Here is a 24,936-nt window from a genome sequence, read left to right as displayed (position 1 = left end):
AACCCTGACGTTTTTAAGAATAGTTTTAGATACACATTTTATTAAAAATTCTTGAATTACAAAACGAGGCAATACAAGAAAATAGCTTAAACAGTTAATACAAGGAAAACCTATGTAGGTAAAGCTGCAGAGAGAAAGCACTTTTAGGCCCGCCAAAAAAAACAAAAAACTAAGTGACAAAGGGGTGGAAGGGGGAAGCAATGAGACAAACATTTCATATCTGCCTTACAAAGCAGGAATTCAGAAAAGAACATGATACTACTGAACTGTATTTGGATTGGAACAGAATTTCAACTAGAACAATGACCCTAAACAAACACCCTATAGCAGAGTTTATTTTGTGCACGACTGACACTGATAGTGGGGAAGAGAAAGCAGGATACAGAGCACTGGACACAGTGTAAGGTGGTTTGTTAGAGGAATTCCACTGATTTTTGTTTTTCTTTCAGTTTTCTGTATAATTAAATCAATAAGATGTAATAAGTCATTTAGAGTTGTCTGATATTAAATGGCCTACACTACACAAATTGACATTCACCGTGGAGGTAAGTGTTTGATGACTTGGGTTTGAATGTCAGACATTCTTTTGAAATACCCTGTTTACACCTGGTCACTCCATGCTACTCGAGTATCAGGATTCAATCTGGCTAAAGCCAAGCCACGTAAAAACCGGGATACAAATCTGATCCCTCAACCCACTTCAAGATGGATTTAAGACCGTTGAGCCACGTTATAGCTCTGTAAATGCATCTGTCTGTCTTAAGACCAATTCGACTACCAAAAGCAAATGTGTGTAGCTAAAATTGTATCAGGATACAATCCACAAACTAATCACATAAAATGACATGGTGTAAATGGTGTCCGTTTTAGCATAACATGCATTGAAGATGTTTTTTACATCTCACTTTGGACAGTAAAGTGGGTATATGTGTGCTGTAGACACTTGGTGCCCATCACTAGAATCAAGGTAAAGGTGATGTAATAAAATCTGAGTCATGCTTCTATACAACACCCCCTTGCATATTAAATCACTCTGAATGACTTTGTTTACATCTCAGAGACTGAATTATGCAGAAGAAAAAGCACGCCTGTTTTTGACAGACCACCATCAGCTGCAAAACATTCATCACACAAGCGTTGCCAATATTTTAGCACTGAGGAAGTGGTCATTCATGTAGGTCTAAAACTTGCCTTTATTACAAGTCCTCGAGAGTAATTAAGACTCATGGGTAATGTCCTCTGTTTCAAAATATGCCATAAAATGTGACAATCATGATTTATGCAATAATCCATGTGACTCTTCTTTATGACAGACACAACGTCTCTTCCGCTGAGCCTGAGAATGTAGACCATAGATTTAAAAAAACAAACAACCAGTATCATAAAAATATGGTGTATGTTTGAGTGCAGAGTGCAAAAGCAGATGATAATAGAGAGAGAGAAAAAAAAAAAAAAAGCTGGACATTCACTTCATGAGTTCAGCAAAGGCAGTGTTTTAAGGATACACTGTATGTTGTGGAACAATAAAGATGACAGATTTGATGAACATTTTTGCACCAACATTAAAAAACCAAAAACATCAAATGGACCATCCACAGACCGTATTTATGAAATAGTTGAAAAAAAAAAAAATTCATATTCATGGTTGCGATGGAAACGCGCTTAAATCACATTCTGTTTAATAGTTAAAAAAAATCATTTTAAATAAAATCACTAGACAATAACTGGATAGTGAAAATGATCACAATCTTGACAGGCTTAATTATAATAATATTTCACCTCTTCTCTGGCCAAATAAACTCCTGATGCATTCTTGTTTCAACAAAGTAACTCATTCAGGCAGGCCATAATGGCAAAAATCAGTGGAATTTCCCTTGCAGGTGGGGATCAAACATTAACCACAAGGATTAACAGTTCCATAAACAATTTGTATCAGTTCACTGCATGACAAGCTTATTTTCACAAGCAAGCTAGAAGAGCTCTGAGAACATCAGAGTGTGCAATGTTTCAACATGTATTTGCCTAAACTATCAAAAGTAGGCAGCCGAAGTCTACAGTTTGTCCATTCACAAAAAAACAAACAAAAAAATGATGCAATGAATTGCTGATCTGATACAAATTCAGGAATTGCAAGACCATGCACTAATTCAGTTGTTTTATGCTAAAAATAAAATCCAGTCGAGGAAGTCGGTCTTTTAGACTATTTAAGTACAAGATAAAAAGCCCATCTTAACTGACAGGGCCTGGCTCAAAAACACATCCAGCTATGAACACAAGAACACTCTCTTGAGATAATCAACCTCTATAGAAAAATATGAGCATACCTCAAGAGCTGCCAACAGTACTCATCCCTACTTTTGCTGAATAATAAATCTCTTGCTATTTGCTTCTAAATCCAGGTTCTCTCTACACAAAAATAATCGGTAGTAAAATAGAATTGGCTTCATAGACGTATGAAATGCATAGGTCATCCTGCATGACGCTTTGTGTTGTTTTCGAGTGGGCTCGCTGTCCTGAGTTTGACATATCCCTTTAATGTGCCGATAAGACACATATGGAGAGTGACTTGCACAAGTTTTCAGAATTGAAAGCATGTGGAAAAACTGCTGCCACACATACAGTGCAGGGAGCACATGACTTCTCATCCCATGTGTGGCCGATACATCTGTGTCTAACGCTGTACCGCTTATGACAACGGGCTCATATTTAGCGATCCTGGATCAGCACTTTCGCAGTTGTTTGAGGAATATGGCTCCTCGACAAATCATCCACAGATAGGCTGGCTTTTCACATTCGGAATCCCAAGGTTCCGAAATTTGTGACCATTCTCTGCCATTCCCTGCCTCTCTACAGCCAAAAAGGACATAGAAACCCCTAATTAAACAGCCCTAATAAATCTCTTTACGCATCACAGTTACTCCATTGACCTGAAATAACAAGCACAGGAACACAAAAAATATTCCCTGTGATTCTCTGAATTCTTCTCTGAAATCTTAATTTGTGCAGCTTTTTGACATAATTTAAATCAGAAAGGTTTCTGCGTGCCAGTGACTACATATTTCCACATTCAGCTTTAACTTTGTCAAGGCCTAGACATTTTGTTAAAGGCTAGGCACCAAAGAAAAACACAAAAAAACCGGAAAGGACCAGCATGAAAGGGAGAGAACAAACCCAAAGTGGGTGGGTCCAGCCAGCACAGAAATAAGACAATTACAGGTGGCTAAAAGCACAAAAGCTTTTAAATCACACAAAGCAACAACAACAAAAATCACTATTCAATACTATACTCATCATTACCTCAATGATAATTATGCTCGCGAGACCCAGGTCAGCTCATTAGATAAATCTGTCCTCCCCAGCAGAAGCTGCTTATAAACACTCTTAACCTTATGTACAATCCTCAGTATGGGACAACATCAAGAATGTACTACTGCACTCTTCACTCTGGTAATTATGCAAAAATAAAAATTACAAAATTTCTGCGGTCAAGCAAAATCACTTTTACAAGCTAATGTTTCCAAGAAAAATGGCACGATCAGCTGCTACCCTTTGTCACTGACAAAAATCCAATTCCAACATCGACAAGACTTATTTGTTTACTCTGTGACAGAGTAATAAGGACAAGTGCTTCTCGTGGTCATAGTTGTGCTACACTAGACTAAGTACCATTAAATACCGCTTTAATACGCTCAAATCCTGCCAGGAAGAGAATATAAACCAGGTCAACCGCACTGAATCATCCTATAAATTGTGCTGAACTGTTCAGTGCATGAAGATTAACTGTGCAATTCCACCAGGCCCAACATGAAAAGCAAGCTTCAACAACAAGAGGTGTACCTAGCTTACCGATCGCTGTGGGATAGCCAACAGCTAGGGTTGTGGGCTCATGTGCAGCCTTGTCACTGAAGGCTGTGGGAACGCAGTACTGACCCTCTGGGGTTAAGGGCTTACGTGACTGCCAAAGCACAGGGCAAACTGCCCGTGCCTGAGAGTGTCATATCTATTCCCCAAGTGACACGAAAACATGTTTCTCACTCAGTGGTGTGTCAGAACACTTCCAAATCTCAGTATTTCAGTTGAAGCATCATAAGCTCATCTAGCTTATTAACAAGAAAAATAATATTCAGTTATATATATATTCATGTACTCTTTCAGTGAACATGAAAGAAAGACATGTTCTTTATGATCCACGTGATGCATAGCTGTATGAGCCATACTATATTTGTGTGTCAGCAGTAGAAAGTGCTCAAAACTGTATGTTTGTGTGTGTGGAACGTTAGGACCAGTTAGCAGTTGAGGGACACTCTGATGGGGAAACTCTGTCCTCCTTTTCCGCATTTCCTCTGTGCTGGTCTTCAAGGTCCTGGGTGTTGTCAGTTAGGCATTTTTTTAATTATTATTTTTTCTTTCCTGGGTGCAGGGTGAGAGGTACGTGCATCTCCTATGACACACTGGAACAGCGGATGCTAGGTGAGCCCATCTGGGTGAGCACCTTGTCCAGCCACTGCAGGGGGCCATTCAGGTGCAGCTCTATCCAGCAGGGGGTGCTGGTCACTGTCTGGCGCCTGCGGGAGAGAGGAATCTAGGTCAGTAAAGCGCTTTCAGCACTGCAAGCTTTCATGACACTCCAAACTGGTCAGTAGTGGTCACACTGGCTAGAGGTGCTGCCAAGGGTACACAGCCTTAGCTCATAATACATCATGGTACAATGGAGATTTAGAGAACATTAAAAACTATTAAGGACACAAGGCACGGACGCCGGCATCGAAGGCTTTTGATTAATAATAGGGTCATTAAGAAATGCAGCCCTACTTTAAATGATCAACATGTTGTTCACACTGCTCGACATTTCACTACATCTGCTTGTCTGCTTTGCAACAAGCCTCTCTAAATCTCTCCCATCTCTGTGTGAACACCTCCTACACAGGCATGTCTCCCTCCCACGCACTCCCGCCCATCTACTGCATTCCTGCCCTGTTACACAACGCTCTCCCGCCGTCTCTTTCCCTCTTTAAACTTTCTCCATTCTCCCTCATTCGGTACCTCTACAGCAATTAAAAGTGCAAACTAGACATATCATATAGTTCATATATTCATATAGTTCCTATTACATCTAGTTATGTTAGCTCAGCACACCCCACTCCCTACCCATGCAATCTACCTCAGTCTGTTACAGTTCAATCTATCTCCAAGAGGATGTGCGGGCAGGAACAGACCACCAGGGAGCAGAGGTGTTTTCACCTCTCCTGTGTTTTTATCAGAATTGAAAAAGGGGAGCGATACCACAGACAGAAACCATTCCTCCTCCTATCTGACCACAGGATGGACTGTGCAGTTTGAGCCTGTTGAAGCCCATCTCACAATCACAATAAACAACTACTACTTAACATGTAGGACCAGAAATGCTAAAAGACTTTGCAGTATGCTACCTAGAAAATGAACTGGAGTAAAAATAAATAAATAAATAAATAAATAAATAAAGTGAGATGATTGGTGAGAGGGTATGCGTGTTGCACGAGAGTAAATGAGTGTGTGTGAAAGTTAACTGCAAGGCAGTGCGCGAGTTTGTGTGTTAAGGCATTGTTCCTCAAAAACAAAATTAACTTGATTTATCACTTACCCCAGATGCAATCAATCAGACAAGACATGCTTGAAGTCTTGCTTTAGTTTAGAACAGAAGAGATGCTAGGCTAAGAATGCCAAAGAGTAAATACTCTCATCTACAGTACATGCATGCCAAAATATGAATTTGCTTCAAAAAATGTTATATTAGAAATTATTAGATTAACCCAATATCATTCAGTACTCCATTTAGATATCTAGAAGTTGTTTTCTAAAGTTAGTCATACTATGTCCTAAACTACACCGATTTGTCTTTGCAAAACAAATAAAGATCCTAAAGCATTTTGAGTTGAGTTGAATAGTGAAATAGGACACGTATTTCCTGAGATGAGATTAGTAAAAATCTTAACTCCGGTGTTGGCTGCCAATGTTAGCCTAGCATCTCCTAAACTAAATAAGCAAACTTCACTAGGCATGACTTGGCTGATTGACTGCATATTTGCATGCTACTAAATCATGTTAATTACTTATTTTTGCCAAATTACTCCTTTAAAGCCAAGTGAAGGAAGTGGGAGAGTAAGAAGGTCTGTATAAGCGATAAAATGGGAAGGAGCTATACTGGCTTGCAGCTGTGAATATGGTTCCTAATGCTGTACATTCAAAGCCTCATGTTCTCAACACACACACACACACACACACACACACACACACACACACACACACACACACACACACACACACCTCATGTTGGCCTTGGCCACGACGTGTGACGAGAAGAAGCTGTAAGGGATTGCACAAGATATTCATATGACGCACATGCTTATCCTCCCCATTCAGCTTGCTGGTGACCCTTAGTTCCAAACAAGCTAGCTCAGCTACCTCTCAGCCACAATGTCAACAAATCACCAACCACACACCTAGGTCTGTTATTGTTCAGGTAGTTGACTGGTAGGTGTGGGTGTGTGTGTGTGTGTGTGTGAGTATACAATATTTAAAAATTCACCTGTACTCTGCTCCCCAGCCTTTGACAAAGCTCATGCGGATAGTGCACATGCGGGTCAGCTGGTACACAGCCTCAAATCCCTGATTCACCGACTGGGCCAACAGAGCAGCAAACTCCTGGTTATTGAAGATCTTCAAATTACAGCCTAAAAGGAAACAGTTTGAGCAATCTTGTGGCACACACTGAGGAAGTATGACAGTTGCATGCACAAATGACTCACAGGATGTGTACATATAAGTAAATGCCACTCACATCACAACTAATATAACTAAGGCCTAACGGTTGTATTGGTTAACCAATAACATCTATCCGTTTCAACACCAACCAAACAAGACCCCACCTTTTCACTTCTATTTCAGCAATAGAGCCTAAACTGAAAGTTTTTAATTCAGTAGGCACAGGTATAAAACTGTACTCAACAGATTAAGCAAACCAAGTACCTACATCTATGGGTGATTTGATGCATTTTTGCAATGAAATTTATTTTATTCATTTATTATTTAATCTCCACCCACGTACATCAATGATCATCAATTTGTTGATTGACCATATTTATTATCAAGATCAGCTCTTATGCTGATTGGCAGCTGAACTTGTCGTTCAGTGATCGTGCCACAGACTGCTGCAGCTCCCCCTGGAATATGCTTGGCCCCCATTATAGTCCCCCATTAGGGTATTATTAATTGGCCATTATAATCAGTCTGAACGACACTACCGTCTACTTTTTAGGTGTTGGAAATAGGTACAGGTATCTGTCATTTAATGCATCAGTCAGGATATACTGTAAATACTGGATATACTATAAAACTGTCTTGTGCAAGTACAGCTTACCTGGGGGAATCTTACACACAGTGGCAGGGTGCCAGCCATAGCGCTGGTTACAGTTTGGACTCTGGACAAAGATGGCACTGTCACTCAGACACTCTGCAAACACCTCTCCTCCTATGTAGTACAGCCGCACTCCCCGACCTCAGAAAGAGAGGCACATAGAGAGAAAGTAAGATGGGGAACATCTCTCCCAACATCTCAAACACATTATTGGATTAGACCCTTCATAACAGCACGTTTTGCATGTTCAGTCAAGTGCCCAGCAGAGGTCTAAACAGAAAGTGGTACCAATGTGTCTGCGAGTGAGCTCCACAGCTGCGTTGCGGTTGACGTTGGATAACAGGCCCAGGCAGAAACGCTCGGCATTTGAGGGATCTGTGAAGCCATCCACGGTTAGGGAGGGCTGTGAGGCATGGAAGGTCTCTCCCACTCGCTGGTTTAGCTCATAGTAAGAGATGGAGCACCAGAATGCTGACTCGCAGTATGTTACCGGCTGAAGGTCTGTGACACACACACACACACACACACACACACACACACACACACACACACACACACACACACACACACACACACACACACACAAACAGTAAGATGAGGGCAAAATGAAATTGAGAATAAACAATAAGGATATATAGCAAAAATATAAGAAATAAGAATTTAAAACAATACTAGTGTAGTACACATAAGGAGAATTGTGAGAATCTACACTACACTAGTCCGAACAGGACCCCACAGGACCACCACAGAGGGGGGGGTCATTCTCAGCACTGCAGTGACACTGACATGGTGGTGTATTAATGTGTGTTGTGCTGGTTCAAGTGGATGAGACACAGCAGTGCTGCTGAAGTTTTTTAACACCTCACTGTTGGACTGAGAATAGTCCACCAACCAGAAACATCTAGCCATCAGGGTCCCCTGGACAGCGTCCTGTGACCACTGATGAAGGACTAGAGAATGACCAACTGTGCAGCAACAGATGAACTTCAGTCTCTGACTGTACATCTACAAGGTGAACCAACTAGGAGTGTAGGAGTGTCTAATAGAGTGGGCAGTGAGTGTTATACATCTATACACTATTTTGTATAAAAACTTAGCAATACAGGGCATTTGTGTGACAATGACGATGTGCATTTCATTTAGTACTGCATTTGTCTATAAAAAAAAATAATATATATATATATATATATATATATACACAGTCATGCCCGAAAGTATTCATACCCCTGGCAAAGTTTGACTTAAATTTACTTTTATTTAACCAGAAGTTATATTTTTGCCTTGAAACGACACAGGCATCTCCCAGGAGATAACACGATGATGTACAAGAGGCATCATTGTGGGAAAAAGTATTTCTCAGCTTTTATACACATTTGAACAAAAAGTGGCATGTCCAAAATTATTCATACCCTTTGAAAACTGTCACAGTATATGGGAAAATCCAAAGTTCTATACCATTCCAAATAGTCCAAGCTGTTTTAAAGCATCCTAATTACCCTGATTCATTGGGAACAGCTGTTTTAATCAACTCAACAGGAGAAAAACAGCAGCTCTCTGCAGTTGGTTTGTGGACAGTCATGGCTAAGACAAAGGAGCTCACTAAGGACCTGCGGCTGTGCATTGTGGCCGCTCACAAGTCAGGAAAGGGCTATAAAGCCATATCAAAATGTTTTCAAGTTCCAGTGGCTACAGTGCAAAGTATTATTAAAAAATACAAGAGGTTCCGCACTGTGGAAAATCTCAAAAGATGTGGTCGGAAGCCAAAAGTGACACCTGTGCTGGCCAGGAGAATAGTGAGAGAGGTGAAGAAAAATCCAAGGATCACCACCAAGGCCATCCTGGTGAATCTGGACTCTGCTGGTGGCGACATCTCAAGGCAGACAGTTCAACGGACACTACACACTGCTGGGTTCCACGGACGCAGGCCAAGGAGGACACCACTTCTCCAGAAAAGGCACACAAAAGCCCGCTTGACCTTTGCAAATGCTTATCTGGACAAAGAAGACGACTTCTGGTGTTCTGTTTTATGGTCAGATGAAACAAAAATTGAATTGTTTGGCCACAATGATGTGTGCACCATTTGGCGTAAAAAAGGAGAAGCCTTCAACCCTAAGAACACCATCCCCACTGTCAAACATGGTGGTGGGAACCTAATGTTTTGGGGGTGTTTTTCAGCCAATGGACCAGGGAACTTGATCGCAGTAAATGGCACCATGAAAAAAGAGCAATACATCAAGATTCTCAACAACAACATCAGGCAGTCTGCAGAGAAACTTGGCCTTGGGAACCGGTGGACATTTCAGCACGACAACGACCCAAAACACACAGCCAAAGTGGTGAAGAAATGGTTAGCAGACAAAAACATTAATGTTTTGCAGTGGCCCAGCCAGAGTCCTGACTTGAATCCAATTGAGAATCTGTGGAGGGAGCTAAAGATCAGGGTGATGGCAAGGAGACCCTCGAACCTCAAAGAGTTGGAGCTCATCACTAAAGATGAATGGGCAAAAATACCAGTGGAGACATGCAAAAAGCTGGTCAGCAATTACAGGAAGCGTTTGATTGCTGTAATAGCCAATTAAGGCTTTTCTATTAATTATTGAGAAGGGTATGAATAATTTTGGACATGCCACTTTTTGTTCAAATGTGTATAAAAGCTGAGAAATATTTTTTCCCACAATGATGCCTCTTGGACATCATCGTGTTATCTACTGGGAGATGCCTGTGTCATTTCCAGGCAAAAATATAATTTCTGGTTAAATAAAAGTAAATTTAAGTCAAACTTTGACAGGGGTATGAATACTTTCGGGCATGACTGTATATGTATATATATATATATATATATATATATATATATATATATATATATATATATATATATATATATGTGTGTGTGTGTGTATGTGTAAGGACAAATGCAGCACTAAATGAAATGCACATTATTGTCACACAAATACCCTGTATCTCCACTTCTGCTACATTTTATTTTTTTTACCATTTATATTGTCAAAATCTATTGGAGAATAGTCAAAATAAATGCCCCAGAACTTACATATATATTACATTACTTTTTTTTTTTAGTTTATGTTTTTCCAATGACTTCCATTTAAGGTTAAGAAGCTTTTTTCCTTATCCTGTAAAGTTGCTATTTGAAAGTTTTCCGAAGGTTTTCCGGCAGAAATATTTTAGCATAGCCCAGCATCTCCTAAATCTTATATGTTCTCTAGACGTGCAATAAATACTATGAATATCTGTCAGATCTGAACATGCCCATTGCCGATATTGTTTTTAAGCAAATATCCGCCAATATATTTGCTTAAAAATATAAGAAATACTCATTTAATGTTCCATCGTACAGAACTGCACAAAAATGTCCAAAAAAACAAAAACAAAAAAAAGGTTTTGTACAGTTTGGGCCCTTTAAGAACGGGCAGGCTGGCCATGTGAAATTGGCTATTTATTATTTCTACCAGAGGCACCCCCTCCTAGAATAACGCTACGGCAGGATATTATCATTAGATTACCCAGGGCTGTCTGAAAACACAGAGAGGACAGAAACAAAGAATCCTTTCATATGAAGCTTCCTTTTACAGAACAGAGGTAAATCCTTGTAGACCATGACCTCTCAGAGGACTAGGGCTTCTTAACTCAACACGCACAGCATGGTGCATGCGCGCGCGCGCACACACACACACACACACACACACACAATCACTATCACTAATATCAAGGGAAGTCTGATAGTGTTCCACACAGAGAAAAACATCCTGTTCTGATGTCATCACAAGTCAGTAACAAACAACTGACCAGCAAACATTCTTCTAACAGTTACTTCATTTCCTTCACACCCACATGTCCACACTCAAAACACAGCCAACTACCAAAAAAAACATCAAGAATCGAATGGTTATTTATAAAAATTAGCCACAAAGACACTCCGTGTTCTAGGTTCAGGGCCTTGTGGTTCCTCCTCAAGGTCATGTTCTTTAGCAGTGCTACAAAAAAAAGCAAACTTCAGACACTAAACAGGTCATGTCTTGATTGACTGTATCTGGTGTAAGCCCTTTGGTCTTTCGCCAAACTGTTCCTTTAAGCACAGGTTAGGGCCATTAGTCACATACTTACTAACAGCAGCACACCCTCGGATATGCGAAGGCGCACTTCCGGCCTCACCAATCACTCAACGCAGTTAAAGATTTAAAGCAGCCTAAAGCAGAGAGTGAATGTAATATACTGAAAATAAGTCTTCACTTTCAGGAAGGCGCACTGTTTAGAAGATTTCTAATCAACTAAAAGAATGCTTTCTAACATTTAAATTAGGATCTCTGACTCTTTCTAATGTCTTGATCGATATTTAAAGCAGGCCTGTGAATTCGGTCTGTGTCCGTTTTGGCCATTCAGAACTCTTCAGGTACTTTTACTGTTTAAATTCTGTCCCTTTTAACAGCTGTGAAGAATTCTGACTCCCAACCAGAATCTTTTGTGTGCAGCAGTATGGGACAACAGATTACGCTCATGATTAGCTGTGATTAATTTTACAAACAGAAGACGTTTTGGTGTGATTCTTGGTGCGCCAAACGGGGGTTTAGATGTTATATTGAAGTGTTTTTAAAACAAGATACTCAACTCAACTTGAACTTCCATATCTGGCACAACCACAAAGAGCAACTCTGTCACATGGGATTCGACATGGACAGCAGCTGTTGTTGTTTAAACTACTTCGAAACCCCCAGAATCCACACTAGAATGTGTATAATAATTACGGTCATCAAAACAATCTGATGTGTATTAGACGTTACACTTCAGAGATAAGGGGGAATGGGAGATTAATTATCTATCATTTCAGCAGGTGTGCAAACAGCATTGTCAGAATTCAACTAGCCCTACAAAAGCCCCTGCAGAAGCTACAACTTGATGCATTTCAAGACTGACCAATTAAAAGAAAGTCTTTTTTCCCATTTTTATATAAATATATATCTATATTTAGATATTTAGGTAATATCAGAAATCGGATAACAGGTGTTTTCCCATTTTCTATGTTCCTATTTAGAAACAAAAATAATACAACATATTGTTGCCAGTTCTTGATTTTGTCATTCTGACACAGAAAGCAAACAACCAAAACGTACACGGACCAAAATATATGGTGAGGACAAGTATTGAATAAATGAATGAATAGTCAAAGCTGGTTCTTACCGAGGTTGCTATTTGCAGGGGAGACAGGGTTGGGTGACAGGCTGGGGGAACCTGCAGAGACATGCTAGAATAAGAGAGTAGCCTGCAATCTGAGTGATCATGAGCAGATTCTAATCAGAAAGGAATGCTGAGTGGGAAGACTGAGTTCTGACCCGTGTCCATGTGGTTCATCTGTTGATCACTGCTCTCACCATCTTCGCTGAGGTACCCTGGAGGAGGCGTCTCTGAAAGAGCATGGTCAACACCATTAGATATCTCATATACACATCTTACATACTTGGGTTTTTTTTCCAAGTTGGGTCTGGAGGGGGAAAGACACCACAGTACTTTTAACATTTACATTTAAGGCATTTAGCAGAGGTTTTAATTCCCCTTATAGGCAGTTGAAATGTTGGACATCATTGTTATATCAACAAGAGTTCAGAGCAGACTAAATCATAGAGAGGGATGTAAAAAGAATTTTGAATGGTCGTTTTCATTTGTTTAAAACACAAAATTCATACAGAAAATTGCAACACAATCCTATTATTATTATTATTGCTCATGTTTTGTGAATGTGGGAGCTGGTTTCTCTCCTAGCTTATGGTACTATAACCATTCCCCTGGAACAATATGGCCTTTCGGCTACAAATCACAGGTCCGAAGCTAAAATATTTTTAGTACAATGCTCTTCCACATTGTTACATGGAGAGTCTTGTTACCCTGGTTACTGACCACAGCATGTGACCTGTAGCATCTACATGAAGAAAGAGGGCCTCACTGAAAGGCCACTATCCAATTTGATTAGGTGTATTTGGGACCCAGACTCGACTCTTACTTTGACAAGATAGTTTAACTAGGTAAGTCCAGGAGGTAACAGTGTGCGTGAAGACGGGAGTTAATGTCTGAGTGGTTGTGTGTTTTTACACTAACCTGGTATGTAGTTGATCTGAGGTTCTATGCCAGCAGGAAAATTGGTATTTTCAGGGATAGAGTGGCTGTAGTCGTCCAGCGGGGGAAACTCAGCGGGGATATCGGTGTGTCGGGGTACCAGCACAGGTGGCAAAACTGCAAACATACACACATACATGCACGCCAGCTTGTCACCAAGGACAAATCAACAGAAGGTTAACTATAGAGATGTGTATGACCTGATAAGGAGGTTTAAACCCTGCAAATTTAACAGGTGTAAAGTACTTTCACTTACACAAAACATTCCTGCCCAAGGGCTTACCTGGTGTCTCCACGCGCTGGTAATGATAGGGATTGACACACACTTCATCCTTCTTCGTGTGGAAAGCAAACTCGCACAAGTCTATAGCACGCAGCTCATGGTGGGATTGAAGGTCAGGCCAGCGCCACAGACGACAGTAGATGACATGAGGGAGGCCCTTCCTGTGAGATACCTGCAGACGTCCATCCAGAGACCTGAGAAGCACAAATAAGAGGGTTACACATAAACATATCTTACTTCTTGGACTATAATTCTAAACAATACTGCATCTTCCACAAATCTTACTTCTTATCCAATTCTGGTATATGAAACTTGCTACTGTACCCAAATAGCATTACTTAAGCAAGGCCTGAACTCTGCTATGAAAATAAAATGCATCCTTAAGGTATAGCTGCCTGATCATTTGTGGGTTTTCTGATTCCATTTTGGTTCAGCTCACATAGCCACAGCACAATGAACAACTCAATGAATAACAGTGGCACATGCAGGACAAATAGGTCCAGTTCAATGATGCAGACAAGCTCACTCTGCAATGTACTTAAGAACTGAACCACCGAGATGTTACTAGCCACTTCTGAGTCTTTAAATATATAAATAAACTTAAAAATAATAATGTAGCCTATAATTTAAAGCTCACTCACTCACTGGTAGTCACTCAGGATCAAGTAAAAAAGCAAGTAAAGGTAGAGCCGGGCAATATGACAATATTTTATCATACTGTGATCAATTTCGTTATCGTGAAACACAATCTGCTTTTATAAATATAGCATGGATATAGTCAGTGCCTTAAGAGCACTGATTATCTGCATGGAGCAAGAAAAAAATAAATAAATAAAATTGTGTAATCAGTCATTTAATTCAATGGGGTGCAGCATATTTTAAGTAAAAATCATGGTACTCAGTATGGGAGAGTATTTGGATAGCAGGTTTGAAAAATTTTACACTGTTGGTGCATTTTCATCTACATAACGAAATATCGTGATAAACACTGCATATCTTAAGAAATGTCTTATTATTAAATATTGTGATATATTTTTTTCCATATTGCCCAGCTCTAGGTAAAGGGAGCAAGGGATAGCCTTGCAAGCAAGACCTCTATCGTCAGAGAGTGTAGTGCTATTAAGCACTTAAGATAACACTGTCTGCTTTGACAGGAAGAAGCAGCAATATGAAAATGTAAACATAATCACAATATTTAAAGACTTTTTTTCTCGATACATGATACTTATCCATGTAATCACTGACTAAAAACATCAGTAGCGACAGATTCTTAGAAACTCAGATACTCTCCCGTACTGAAGAGTGATTTTTATTCAACATAAAAACTACAACTAATAACACCGTTTGTAATGAAACCTGCAGCTGAACAGTGTTTATTAAGCACTAACATTATCCTCGATAGGACCATGAGCATGATACGATAAAGTACTGTCTTATTGCCCAGCTCTACAAACAACCACTTCAAGCCTGTCGTTATGACATGGCATGTAGATTTAAATCCCTATTTTTTATCTACTATAGGTAACTGCTCATGACTGACGTCCAGAATTTGGCTGAAAACCCACATTACACTGCACAAAACTGTATACAAAAGATGTGCATGTAACAGACGAGATCCCAAAAGTGGCCAGCCATGGAGTATAAGTGCTGTTAGACCCATTATTCACTGGTTCACTATTCCCACCATTCCTCCACTCTGCACCTCAGCATGTCTTTTACCCACCCTGGGTAACAGAAAAGTCACAGTTGTAAATGGTGTAACGAGCTACACTGCCATCATTTCTGAGCCCTAATAGGCAGGGGTTCACTTTATGTAGTCTGAAGTGAAGGTTTTTAATATTTGTTTATTTATTTAGGCCACAGTTTTGCAGGACACTGAGCTGAAGGACACTGAAAAAGAGAGGTCAGCTGTTCAGATATGTAAACAGGATACTGTATTTAATTAGCGAGAGACAGCAAGCTGCTACCAATATATATGAGACTCCTGTAACTTGTGGGAGAGGCATCAGAATACAACCACAATAATAGATATAGTATAACTTGAATAAATCTCAATGTGTCCAATTTTATATACCAAGTACATACAGAAATGTGAAACATCAGATAGCCTGTTATAATAATGCAAATTACCACTAGAATCCTTATGAAGCTTTAAAAAAAAAAAAAAGCACTTCTTGCAAAAACTGCAAATGTCACTTCGGAAGCTGAGTTGGACTACAAATCACCTTGCACTATTGCTGGGCAATATGACCATAAATCAATATACATTTAACTGAACCTTTTACCTCAATTACAATTAATGAATTTTTATAAAAGCTGCTGAAGTTGCTCAGTTTGTTCTGTGTTTTGTTTCCATGCTGTCACATGACATACACTCTGTAGTACAAATGGGTAAATGATATTGATTAGAGGTTCTTAATGACTGCTTCTATTATTTTTCAATTAATTGCCCAGCCCTAGAGAGCAACGTTTGTGTGCTCCACCATGTGTACTGTGCTAATAGCAGAATCCTTCTCATATGGTTCTCCTGCTACTGTGCATTAGCACCTTTATTTCTGTCTTTCTATCAGTCAAAGCAAATAAGCCCCTAACCCTCCTCTGAACCAACAATACTGTCCTGACAAAGTCCCTTTGAAAGACAAGCTATAAGTCAAGATATTTAAATGAAGCAAGTGCTTCATTGATGCTGAAGAGCAGCAGGCCTTATCTCTGCCTTCTTTCAGTTAGTCAAATTGAGTGGAACAAACAGCTGCTCATTGAGAGGTCATTTGGTGTGAGAGTGGAGTGCTGCTACTGTGGCATGAATCATCCTCATGCGATTGTGTGCCAGGCAGCACGACAGACCGCACAAAAGAGCTCCATTATCTTAATGCATTTTCACTACAGATCAGGGTTTTCTCACTTCTCATGGGCTTCTGACAGCAGAGGGAGGCGTGTGTATATGAATGAAATATGCCTGTGCGCGAGTACGCAGGTTTAAATAGCAGAATTGTAAGTACATCACAGCCGATCTGCTGACAACACACACTGGCCAATACTGACAAGATCACTGATATTGGGATAATAATAATAAAGAATACTTTAGACAGCAGTGTCCCGGGGAACCCAAACTCCATTACAGCAAAACAGGCTAAACTTAAATGTAAATATCATAAAAACATGCCAAACATAAGACTCACATTCATCACTAAAGCTCTGTTTAACTACAACTAGAATAATTAAACATTAAATACCAGAAAACTATAGGCAGATATCGGTTATCAAATTGTTTAGGCCCTTAAAAGCTGTTTATGTGTTCTGGCCTCTTACTGTAGGAAATGTTTCTTTAATACACTCAAAAAAAAAAGTTAGAATTTAAAAGTTAAAATTCAAGCACCTGCAAGGTGCAAAACACACTATTCTTAACCGTTCTCCCCAAACTTGATCTCTAACCAAACTTAGGACCATTTTTTAAGATGCAGAAGCCTATTTTTTAAAGAATCTATCCACCATGAAACAGGACACAAAGAACTGTTGAGTGGCTTGTCTGCGAGACCGTGGACTGAAAGAGAGGGCCAGCAGCCTCTATTGTGTAGCTCCATCCACACAGACAAAGCCCAAGTCTGGAGTCTTCTAGTCACTCCTGCGGTCTGCAGCCCGGTGCTGCTGAAAAGGCTGTGCAGTTTCTATTCTGATGGCAGCCTCCGTGACCTCCAGCCTGTCCAGACCTAACATAGCCCCCCATTCAGCCTAACGTCACAATCAAGAGCATCAAACCCTGCCCCCAACAAACTCACGCACTGCACAACATGGTAGAAAAGCTGAAAACACCACTATTAAATAAACAAAACATAAAGAAATAAACATTTGCAGTAACAGGACGATACTGTGGTAGGGTGGAAATTAAACCGGCAAGAATACTGTTGTGGGCCAAAAGAGATCAATGAATGCATGATGAATACAAAGCTGCGGTCAGTAAACATAAAAACTACAAAGGTAGTGGAAAGCGCAATGGGGAAGTGTGGCTGACCAGCTGCCTGAGGGTTTTCTCCTATAATAAAGCTTCCACCTCAGCTCAACCACTTTTACATATTATAATCTGTAATGTGGTGTTTATATTCTTACGTAATAAAATGAACTAGGTGTACTGGGTTGTGTCCTGAAGTTACAAAGGCATGCAGACGAATAGACTAACAATACTCCAATAGCTGAGAGTTCTCACAGCTGTTTATCTTACACTCAAATCTGAAAGTATATCAATTAAATAAATATTCTATAAAGATCCTTAATGAATTTGTAGGTTTCCATCAATTAGCTTCGTCCATTGAAGTTAATCAGGAGGATGTTTCATTTACATTTTCAAGGTCTTAAGTCAAGGCAAACTATTGGTGACCTTTTTCACCTTTAGGTCTGGGATCACACTAGGCTTCTGTCACCAATCACTGTTACATTAATTCCAATGGGAACCACCACAATAAGTGATTTTGTATTGGTAAATTAATGTAATTAAAACATTGAATTGACTTCAATGTCTATGTACTTTTGCACTCAAGTTCATGTCCACAACCAAAAGACAGCTCTGGCTCTGGCTGTGCTGACCTCTACACTGGGCAGCCTAGCTACACAGGCACAAAACAGAAGAAAGGCTCATTTCTAGTCTAAGAATGACCAACTGGCTTTGTATAAACTAATAAAAGACAGAGAGACTTACACACACCTAGTCAGAAGACTGTATTATCATCATTCTGTAATTTTACTGGCATATTATCTCCTTGGCTCAGAGGAGCTTGCACTCAAATCACCCACTGCCCCAACCACAGCAGTAATTTTACACTAAAGCTTGGTGTATAAAAATACACTACAAGTATGTAATTATCATTGTAGTGTTTTACTGTGAATGCCATGTTAGCAAGCCTGCTAATTCCTAAATTAGCTCCAAGCTAAGCACAACCCCACACATCACTCCGCTGTAGCCAACCATGGCAGTCCTACACAGCACCGAAGTAGTTCTTTTTGGTGACCAGGATTCCAGTCCAGCCCCAGTCACAGCCACAGCCAATTTACAAAGCAAACGTGTAACTGTGACCGTGATTTTGGAGCAGCTACAAACCTTTCAGTTCCTCTGTTGATATTAACTGCATCTGTTCACTGTAATATAAAACAATCTGCTTAAAAATATTAGTCTGTGGAGCCTTAACATCAGCAGATTTTATCATCCAACCAATATATCGGACAGGCCCTACTAGAAACACTTCAGCTGGGCTGGCTGCCCAGAGCTTTTTGTTTGAACAAGGCTGGAGGAAGAAGGCTGCACTGGGGAGATGTGTGGAAGAGGTCTGACCTCAGTAAACTCAGAGCAGCTGGCGATTTCCTGAGCTGGCCTATGTGAGCTGCAGCCTCTGCTCTGTCCTTCAGCTACCTGAGACACTCTACTTTCTCTTATTGAGGCACTGTACTCTCTCAATAAAAGGAACTGTGGTAAATGTGAATGGCAGCATGAGAATCATTTACACCATACAATAGTTATAATAATGCTGTGTGTGTGTGAGCTTGCACGCACTCCTTATCCTCCTCCTCCTCCTCTCCTAACCCCCAGCCCTTAGGTTAAACCACAAACCAAACAGCAACCCACGCCCTCCCTAGGGCCTACTCTGCATTCCTGGCCGCTGAGCAGCCATGTCGCGCAAAGCGCAGGACAAACATGTACATTGTTGTGTGCTTCCAACAATCTTGTTGAGGGGTGTGTGTGTGTAGCTTGCGGGCAAGACGTACGCCTACTTCCGCAATGACCACAGGGTGTTTGCTTGAAGAGGCTTGTGTTTGGTTCCTAAAGTTGAAACAATCAGCTTGTTGCCAAAAACACATCCAATCTGTTCGACCATCGTATGTCGCTTTGATGCTTCCAGCTCTATCTCCATGGAGATGACCACTATAGAACATAAAAACCATTATGACATCACACCAGAAAATCAAAACAACAAAACAATTTGGTCTTGTTGTCAAACTGACCCGGTGTGTCTAAATTTGTTTTTAAATGTGTTGTAGAGCGGCCACATAACCAAGTGACTGAGCATACAGCAAGCAAGAGGTTCATTCAGTCTAGAGAGCAATCACACATATTGGTTTCATTTTAGTGGGGAGGTCTCAGAACAGGATGCATGTGGTCAAACTGCTACAAAACTCTATGTAAAGTATAGAGCTACAAACAGATCTCAAATTGAGGACAGAACAGGCAAGAGGAAAAAAAAGAACAAAGAACAGGAAAATGAAGCGTTCACAAACCAACAAATTATCTCCCATCAAGGAGGTCACTGATCTGTTTTCCTCTGGTTGAAGTTCTCCACCCTCAGCTATAGAGACAGTAGACTTCTCCTGCTCCCACATAAAAACATGACCTCAGGCGCCAACATGTCTCTGTGAAGTCAGCTCTATTTAATAACACAACGTGAGTCATGGGGGATTCCCAATGAACTTTCTCTACCTACTTTCTTACCCTTTCCTTAGCCTAAACAGTCTGCCTGCCCTCTGAGTAAGCAATTGCTGACACACACACAGATACACAGTGATGGACAAGCATGGACAAGTTAGGTTCCTGTCAGAGAGATTCAAGGAACAGATGTCCAGCTCTTGTCCAATGCCTGTGATACAAATCTTTCATTCCCGTCGAAGCTCAAGCAGTGCTTTCCACTGTCTCGGCCCAAGAGATGTTACTAAAAAGACACTGCTAAGAGCACAATGCTACAACCATTGCACAATGTATTGATGATGCCACACTTTGCAGTTGTGGATTTGTGACAGATTGAAAGAACCAGAAAGGAAAATAGTAGGCTGATTGATACTCACTTCAGAGCTGATCTGAATAGTCTGTATCTACCACAGTGTCACAAACCCAATTCAGGCCACTGGGCAAGCAAATGGTCGTGTAACAAGTCCGTTCATAAATCTCTCTCAGATTGTTAAATCATGCAGTGCCAAGTTATGAAACAAGCAGGTGGAAAGCCTGGTTGTTTACCACACTGAAAAACACAACTCTAGCCAACTCCAGGACAGAACAAGGGTAGGCCTATTTGATCTAGTCAAGTTGGCATACGGATACAAATAGACCATTTGGAAGTTATATGTGGCTGTGCATGCTTGCCTCATCTTCTGAATCCGATAGAAAAATGTTCAGAGCAAAAACTGAGGGCATGTTTTACAGCCTTTGCACAATCATATCGTGATTTTATCCACTGAGGTATACAAGCCAAATGGTCATTTTATCTAGCTCATGTCTATCTAGCTAGCTGTGTGCATGTATTGATCATGATTTGGCATACACTGATGCCTACTAGATATGCTCAGATGTTTGCATGTATTACATCCATAAACACAAGCAAAGTCAAATATGTTGTTTATCCATGCTATAGAGTTTCCACTAGGACAGATAAAATACAAAACTGATTAAAATGAGATACTCTGTGAAATCATGGATCACCACAACGTCTTCAGCACGATAGGTAAAATTGGTTATGAGATCTCTGTAATTAAAGATTTTAGCTGATGTGTTCAGTCAATTTAGGAGGCAATTACATTGCATCTGAGTAATACGCTTGGCCCAAAACAGGGGCTTAATGCCAGCTATGAAGCACAATCACTTTCAATGAAGGCAAGTTTAGTGCTGCAGCGGATCTGGCTCTGACATAACAGGCTTTAAATGCCCCTGGAAGATCACTACACTGTAGACTTCCTACCACGCACAGAATTGCTTCAAATGAACAATCCAATAGCAGAAAAAACACTGAGCAGACACCACCACCACCACCACCATCATCATCTGCTAGAACATGCAGGTTGGCGACACTTAGCCAGCAGTCTGAAACAGAACTTGGTAAAACACACGACCACCTATCTGCAGAAAGCCGAACTTAATCGTTTGACATATGCTGGCTAGGTTTCCTACAACATACTGTTAAGAAATAAGCTGGCTAGTCGTGCACAGGGTAAAGTTTTGGGTGAAAATGGTGCAGGATAATGACAACGTGTTTTCACACTGCCATGGTCTGTCAAAGGATTCAGCTACTGTCCCAGTTAGAAGCATGTTGCATAACAGGTGCTAAGCTGAGAAAGCTTTATCGGCAGTCGAGTTTAACATTCAGGGTGCCCTGCTAAATAAAATCTTTTAGCTAACCCAGCTTCATAACGTAACAGAGCGTTAAAAATACAACATATCAGTCTAACCACAAATCAATGTAACGCTCAGCTAGCTAGCTAATACTACCTTGCTAATACCACCATAGCCGAGCCTAAACCAGAGTCAGTGTTTTACCAGCTAGGTAGCTAGATAGATCATTTATTCTAGTACTGAAATACTTTACTGCAAATGGACTACGTTGCTCATTTGCAAGTAAGTGGTGAAAATTAGGTTATTTAGCTAAAGTGGGGCTGTGAGTTAGCTAGCTAACGCTAGCCAGCTTGCTACCTGGGCTAGGCACGAAGCTAAAATACCAAAACTTTATCTACCATCGTTCCTGACAGCTAGCTATCTAGCTAACGTTTGCCGTGTAGATTACCTAGCTAAATATCCCTCTGTTTTTCCTTTGTCATCTTCTAGTTAATATTTAAGGTTTTAAAAATGACTGTAGCTACTTAGCTAGCTAGCTACTATAATTGCTAGCCAACGGATTAGCGTATTCCAACCTGTTTGACAGCAAAAAGTTTAGTAGCTAGCTAAGGAACGAATTGCTAGCTAGCTAGCTAGTTAGCGCTAGCTACGGTGGCTATTGCGCATGTATTTTGATATTTGTATTTGATATTATTGGTAAATTATAATTAACGTATTATTGCAGTAGTTTCTATTTCTGTTGAGAATGGTTAGAAGTCAGTCCTGCTACTCTGCTAGCGCTAGCTATAGCTAAATGGCTATGATGGCAAGATGTCCAGGTCCCGAAAGTAAAAATCCACGCCAGGATTTAGTTTCGACTCTGTAGTCGACAACTACTTTGTGCGCGGCGCGGATTTGTACTTTCTGGACCTGGATTTGCCACCTCCACTGTCTAGAGAGGCAGCTGGCTACTGCTGCTACTCACCACTTAGCTAGCTAAACAAAACTCGGCTGGAGCGGCCCGTGGATAAATACAGTACCTTGGTATGGTTATGCATTTTGTATTGGCGAAATGGGTGGTTATAGCCTTTTCCAACTCATCGAGTTGCCCAGTCTTCTTTAACTTCTTCACCAGACTCTTCACCGCCTTTTCACACCATTTTTCTTCTTGTCCGTTTTGCTCTCCCTTTTTCCAACCGAGGAGCCTCTTCACAATCGGAGGGGTGAAAGGCAATATAGACATCTTAAGCACAGTTTCTCGTTGTCTTCTGTCAGTAAAATGCTACGAGGCGAAAAGGTAACAAACCAGTTCTATGCAAGCTGGAATACCAGTAAGATCTCGGGCACACATTAAACAGCGAAACTTTGTCTAGTTTCTATTCCAGACATAGAGAGAGATGCTGGTGGCCAGTGGCACCGCTGTAGCTGCTCTACAGCGCGGTTGAGCTCCGAGCAGCGCTCTCTCTCTCTCTTCCCCGCCCCTTCCTTCTCCCCCTCTGTCTCTTTCCCCTCCTCCTTCAGGCCACTGATTGAATTTTTAGGCAGTGAACTCTCACATTATTTGTCTCACATTGGAGGCCATTTATTAGATTAAATTTGTATAATTGCTCTCTCTCTCTCTCTCTCTCTCACACACACACACACACACACACACACACACACTCTCTCTCTCTCTCTCTCTCTCTCTCTCTCTCTCTCTTTCAGTGCTGCTTACTATGGATCATGGACCATCATGGATCATCTGACCTCAAGAAAAACATCCCTGCTGAAAATAACGAAACCATTAAACACATCTGTCTGTTCCTGGTGGTTATGTACTGGTGTCTGCTGGTTAGTAATGGTATTTTGTGTGTGATTAGATACCACAGTGTAAAGGATTCCAATGGTTTGACTCATAAACTATTGGCACTTCTGATGGTTTTCTAATTAGATCTACCTAAAGGAACATAACAGGAAACTACTGTTTCTTTAGGCCAGTCCCAATTAGGCAAAATCACTGATACTAGTTGCAGCCATCATGGTTTCTAAGGTTTGTGTTCAGCAGGGATGGCCAGGGTTGCAGTTGGGGACAAAGGGGGAGGGGTGAAAGGCAGCAGTAGCCCTAAGTGCACCCAGTGCACTCAAATACATCTGCAGGCCTGTCGCAGCTTGTCTAATTTGCACAGGCGCTGGGGGATCTCCCAAAGCTGAGCATGACTATTCAGGAGTGGACCATGAACTGCAAGGCCAACCATGAAAGCCTTTTAATGTAACTGTTTTAATATATTTATGCAAAAGTCTGTGCAGGTCTACTGCACAGTTACTCTGTTATAGCATAAACATACTAATAATGAAATCATTCATGTTGCCTGTGCAGAGATTTGGCCACCTTACATACCTTATGCACCTTAAGTACTTTTTGCAGCAGCTAAAAGTCTCTCAGTTCCTGTAGTTGAATATGTTTACCATTCCTCTTTGTTATAAGGCCTCTAGTTCAGAGGTGTTATTGGCTTGTCTTGCCTGTCTTGTTTAAGGTCTATTAACAATGTTTCAATGATGTTTAGCTCATAAGATTGTGAGGGCCATTCCAAAAACCTCAGTTCATGTTTCTTCAGGTAGTCTGTGGTGAATCTGAACTATATTTTAAATTGCTATTCTATTACAGAAGCCATCTTCTTTTCAGTTTCAGCCTTTATACAGATGGGTTGACATCTGCATCCAGGATTTGCAGATTATGGAATCCATTCTACCCTCCACCTGTGTAATATTGCACATTTCACTGGCAGCAACACAACCCCAAAGCATGATAGATCAACCCCCTCAGTCTTCACAGTTGGCAAGGTGTTCTTTTCATGAGATGCAGTTGCTTTTTTACTCTAAACATTGCTGATTGTGGCCACAGATCACTTGATTCAACACTCATTTTGCTTGTATAAATTATGTATGTAGAGTGATTAGACTAGAAGTGATTACAAATGAGACTTTACACAATATCAGGTGTTCCATATGACTGACCCTAGTGATATTACTTTTATATAAGAAAATATTCTCTAACAAACACCTAGAAAAGGCAGTCCCTCAGAATGCAGCAAATCAAAT

General features: G+C 40.6%; 1 protein-coding gene across 2 annotated transcripts; it reads right to left on the bottom strand.

Moving 5' to 3' along the window:
* Positions 1-20: 20 nt before the first annotated feature.
* smad3b (SMAD family member 3b) lies at positions 21-23,292 on the bottom strand. Of its 2 annotated transcripts, none has more exons than XM_072695780.1 (9): positions 22,899-23,292; positions 13,800-13,993; positions 13,499-13,633; positions 12,739-12,810; positions 12,587-12,637; positions 7,682-7,894; positions 7,397-7,534; positions 6,566-6,710; positions 21-4,565 (listed from the first exon to the last, which is right to left on the bottom strand). In XM_072695780.1, exons 1-9 carry the CDS (start codon positions 23,099-23,101, stop codon positions 4,442-4,444), a joined length of 1,275 nt encoding a protein of 424 aa, XP_072551881.1. In that variant the 5' UTR covers positions 23,102-23,292; the 3' UTR covers positions 21-4,441. The 2 variants fall into 2 exon arrangements, 1 of the variants encoding a protein (XP_072551881.1); XR_011980817.1 differs by having other exon boundaries at positions 4,479-4,565; positions 6,566-6,657.
* Positions 23,293-24,936: the final 1,644 nt, after the last annotated feature.

Source organism: Salminus brasiliensis, chromosome 13, assembly GCF_030463535.1.
Source record: "Salminus brasiliensis chromosome 13, fSalBra1.hap2, whole genome shotgun sequence".
NCBI lineage: Eukaryota > Metazoa > Chordata > Actinopteri > Characiformes > Bryconidae > Salminus > Salminus brasiliensis.
This window is presented reverse-complemented; position numbering and strand designations above follow the sequence as displayed.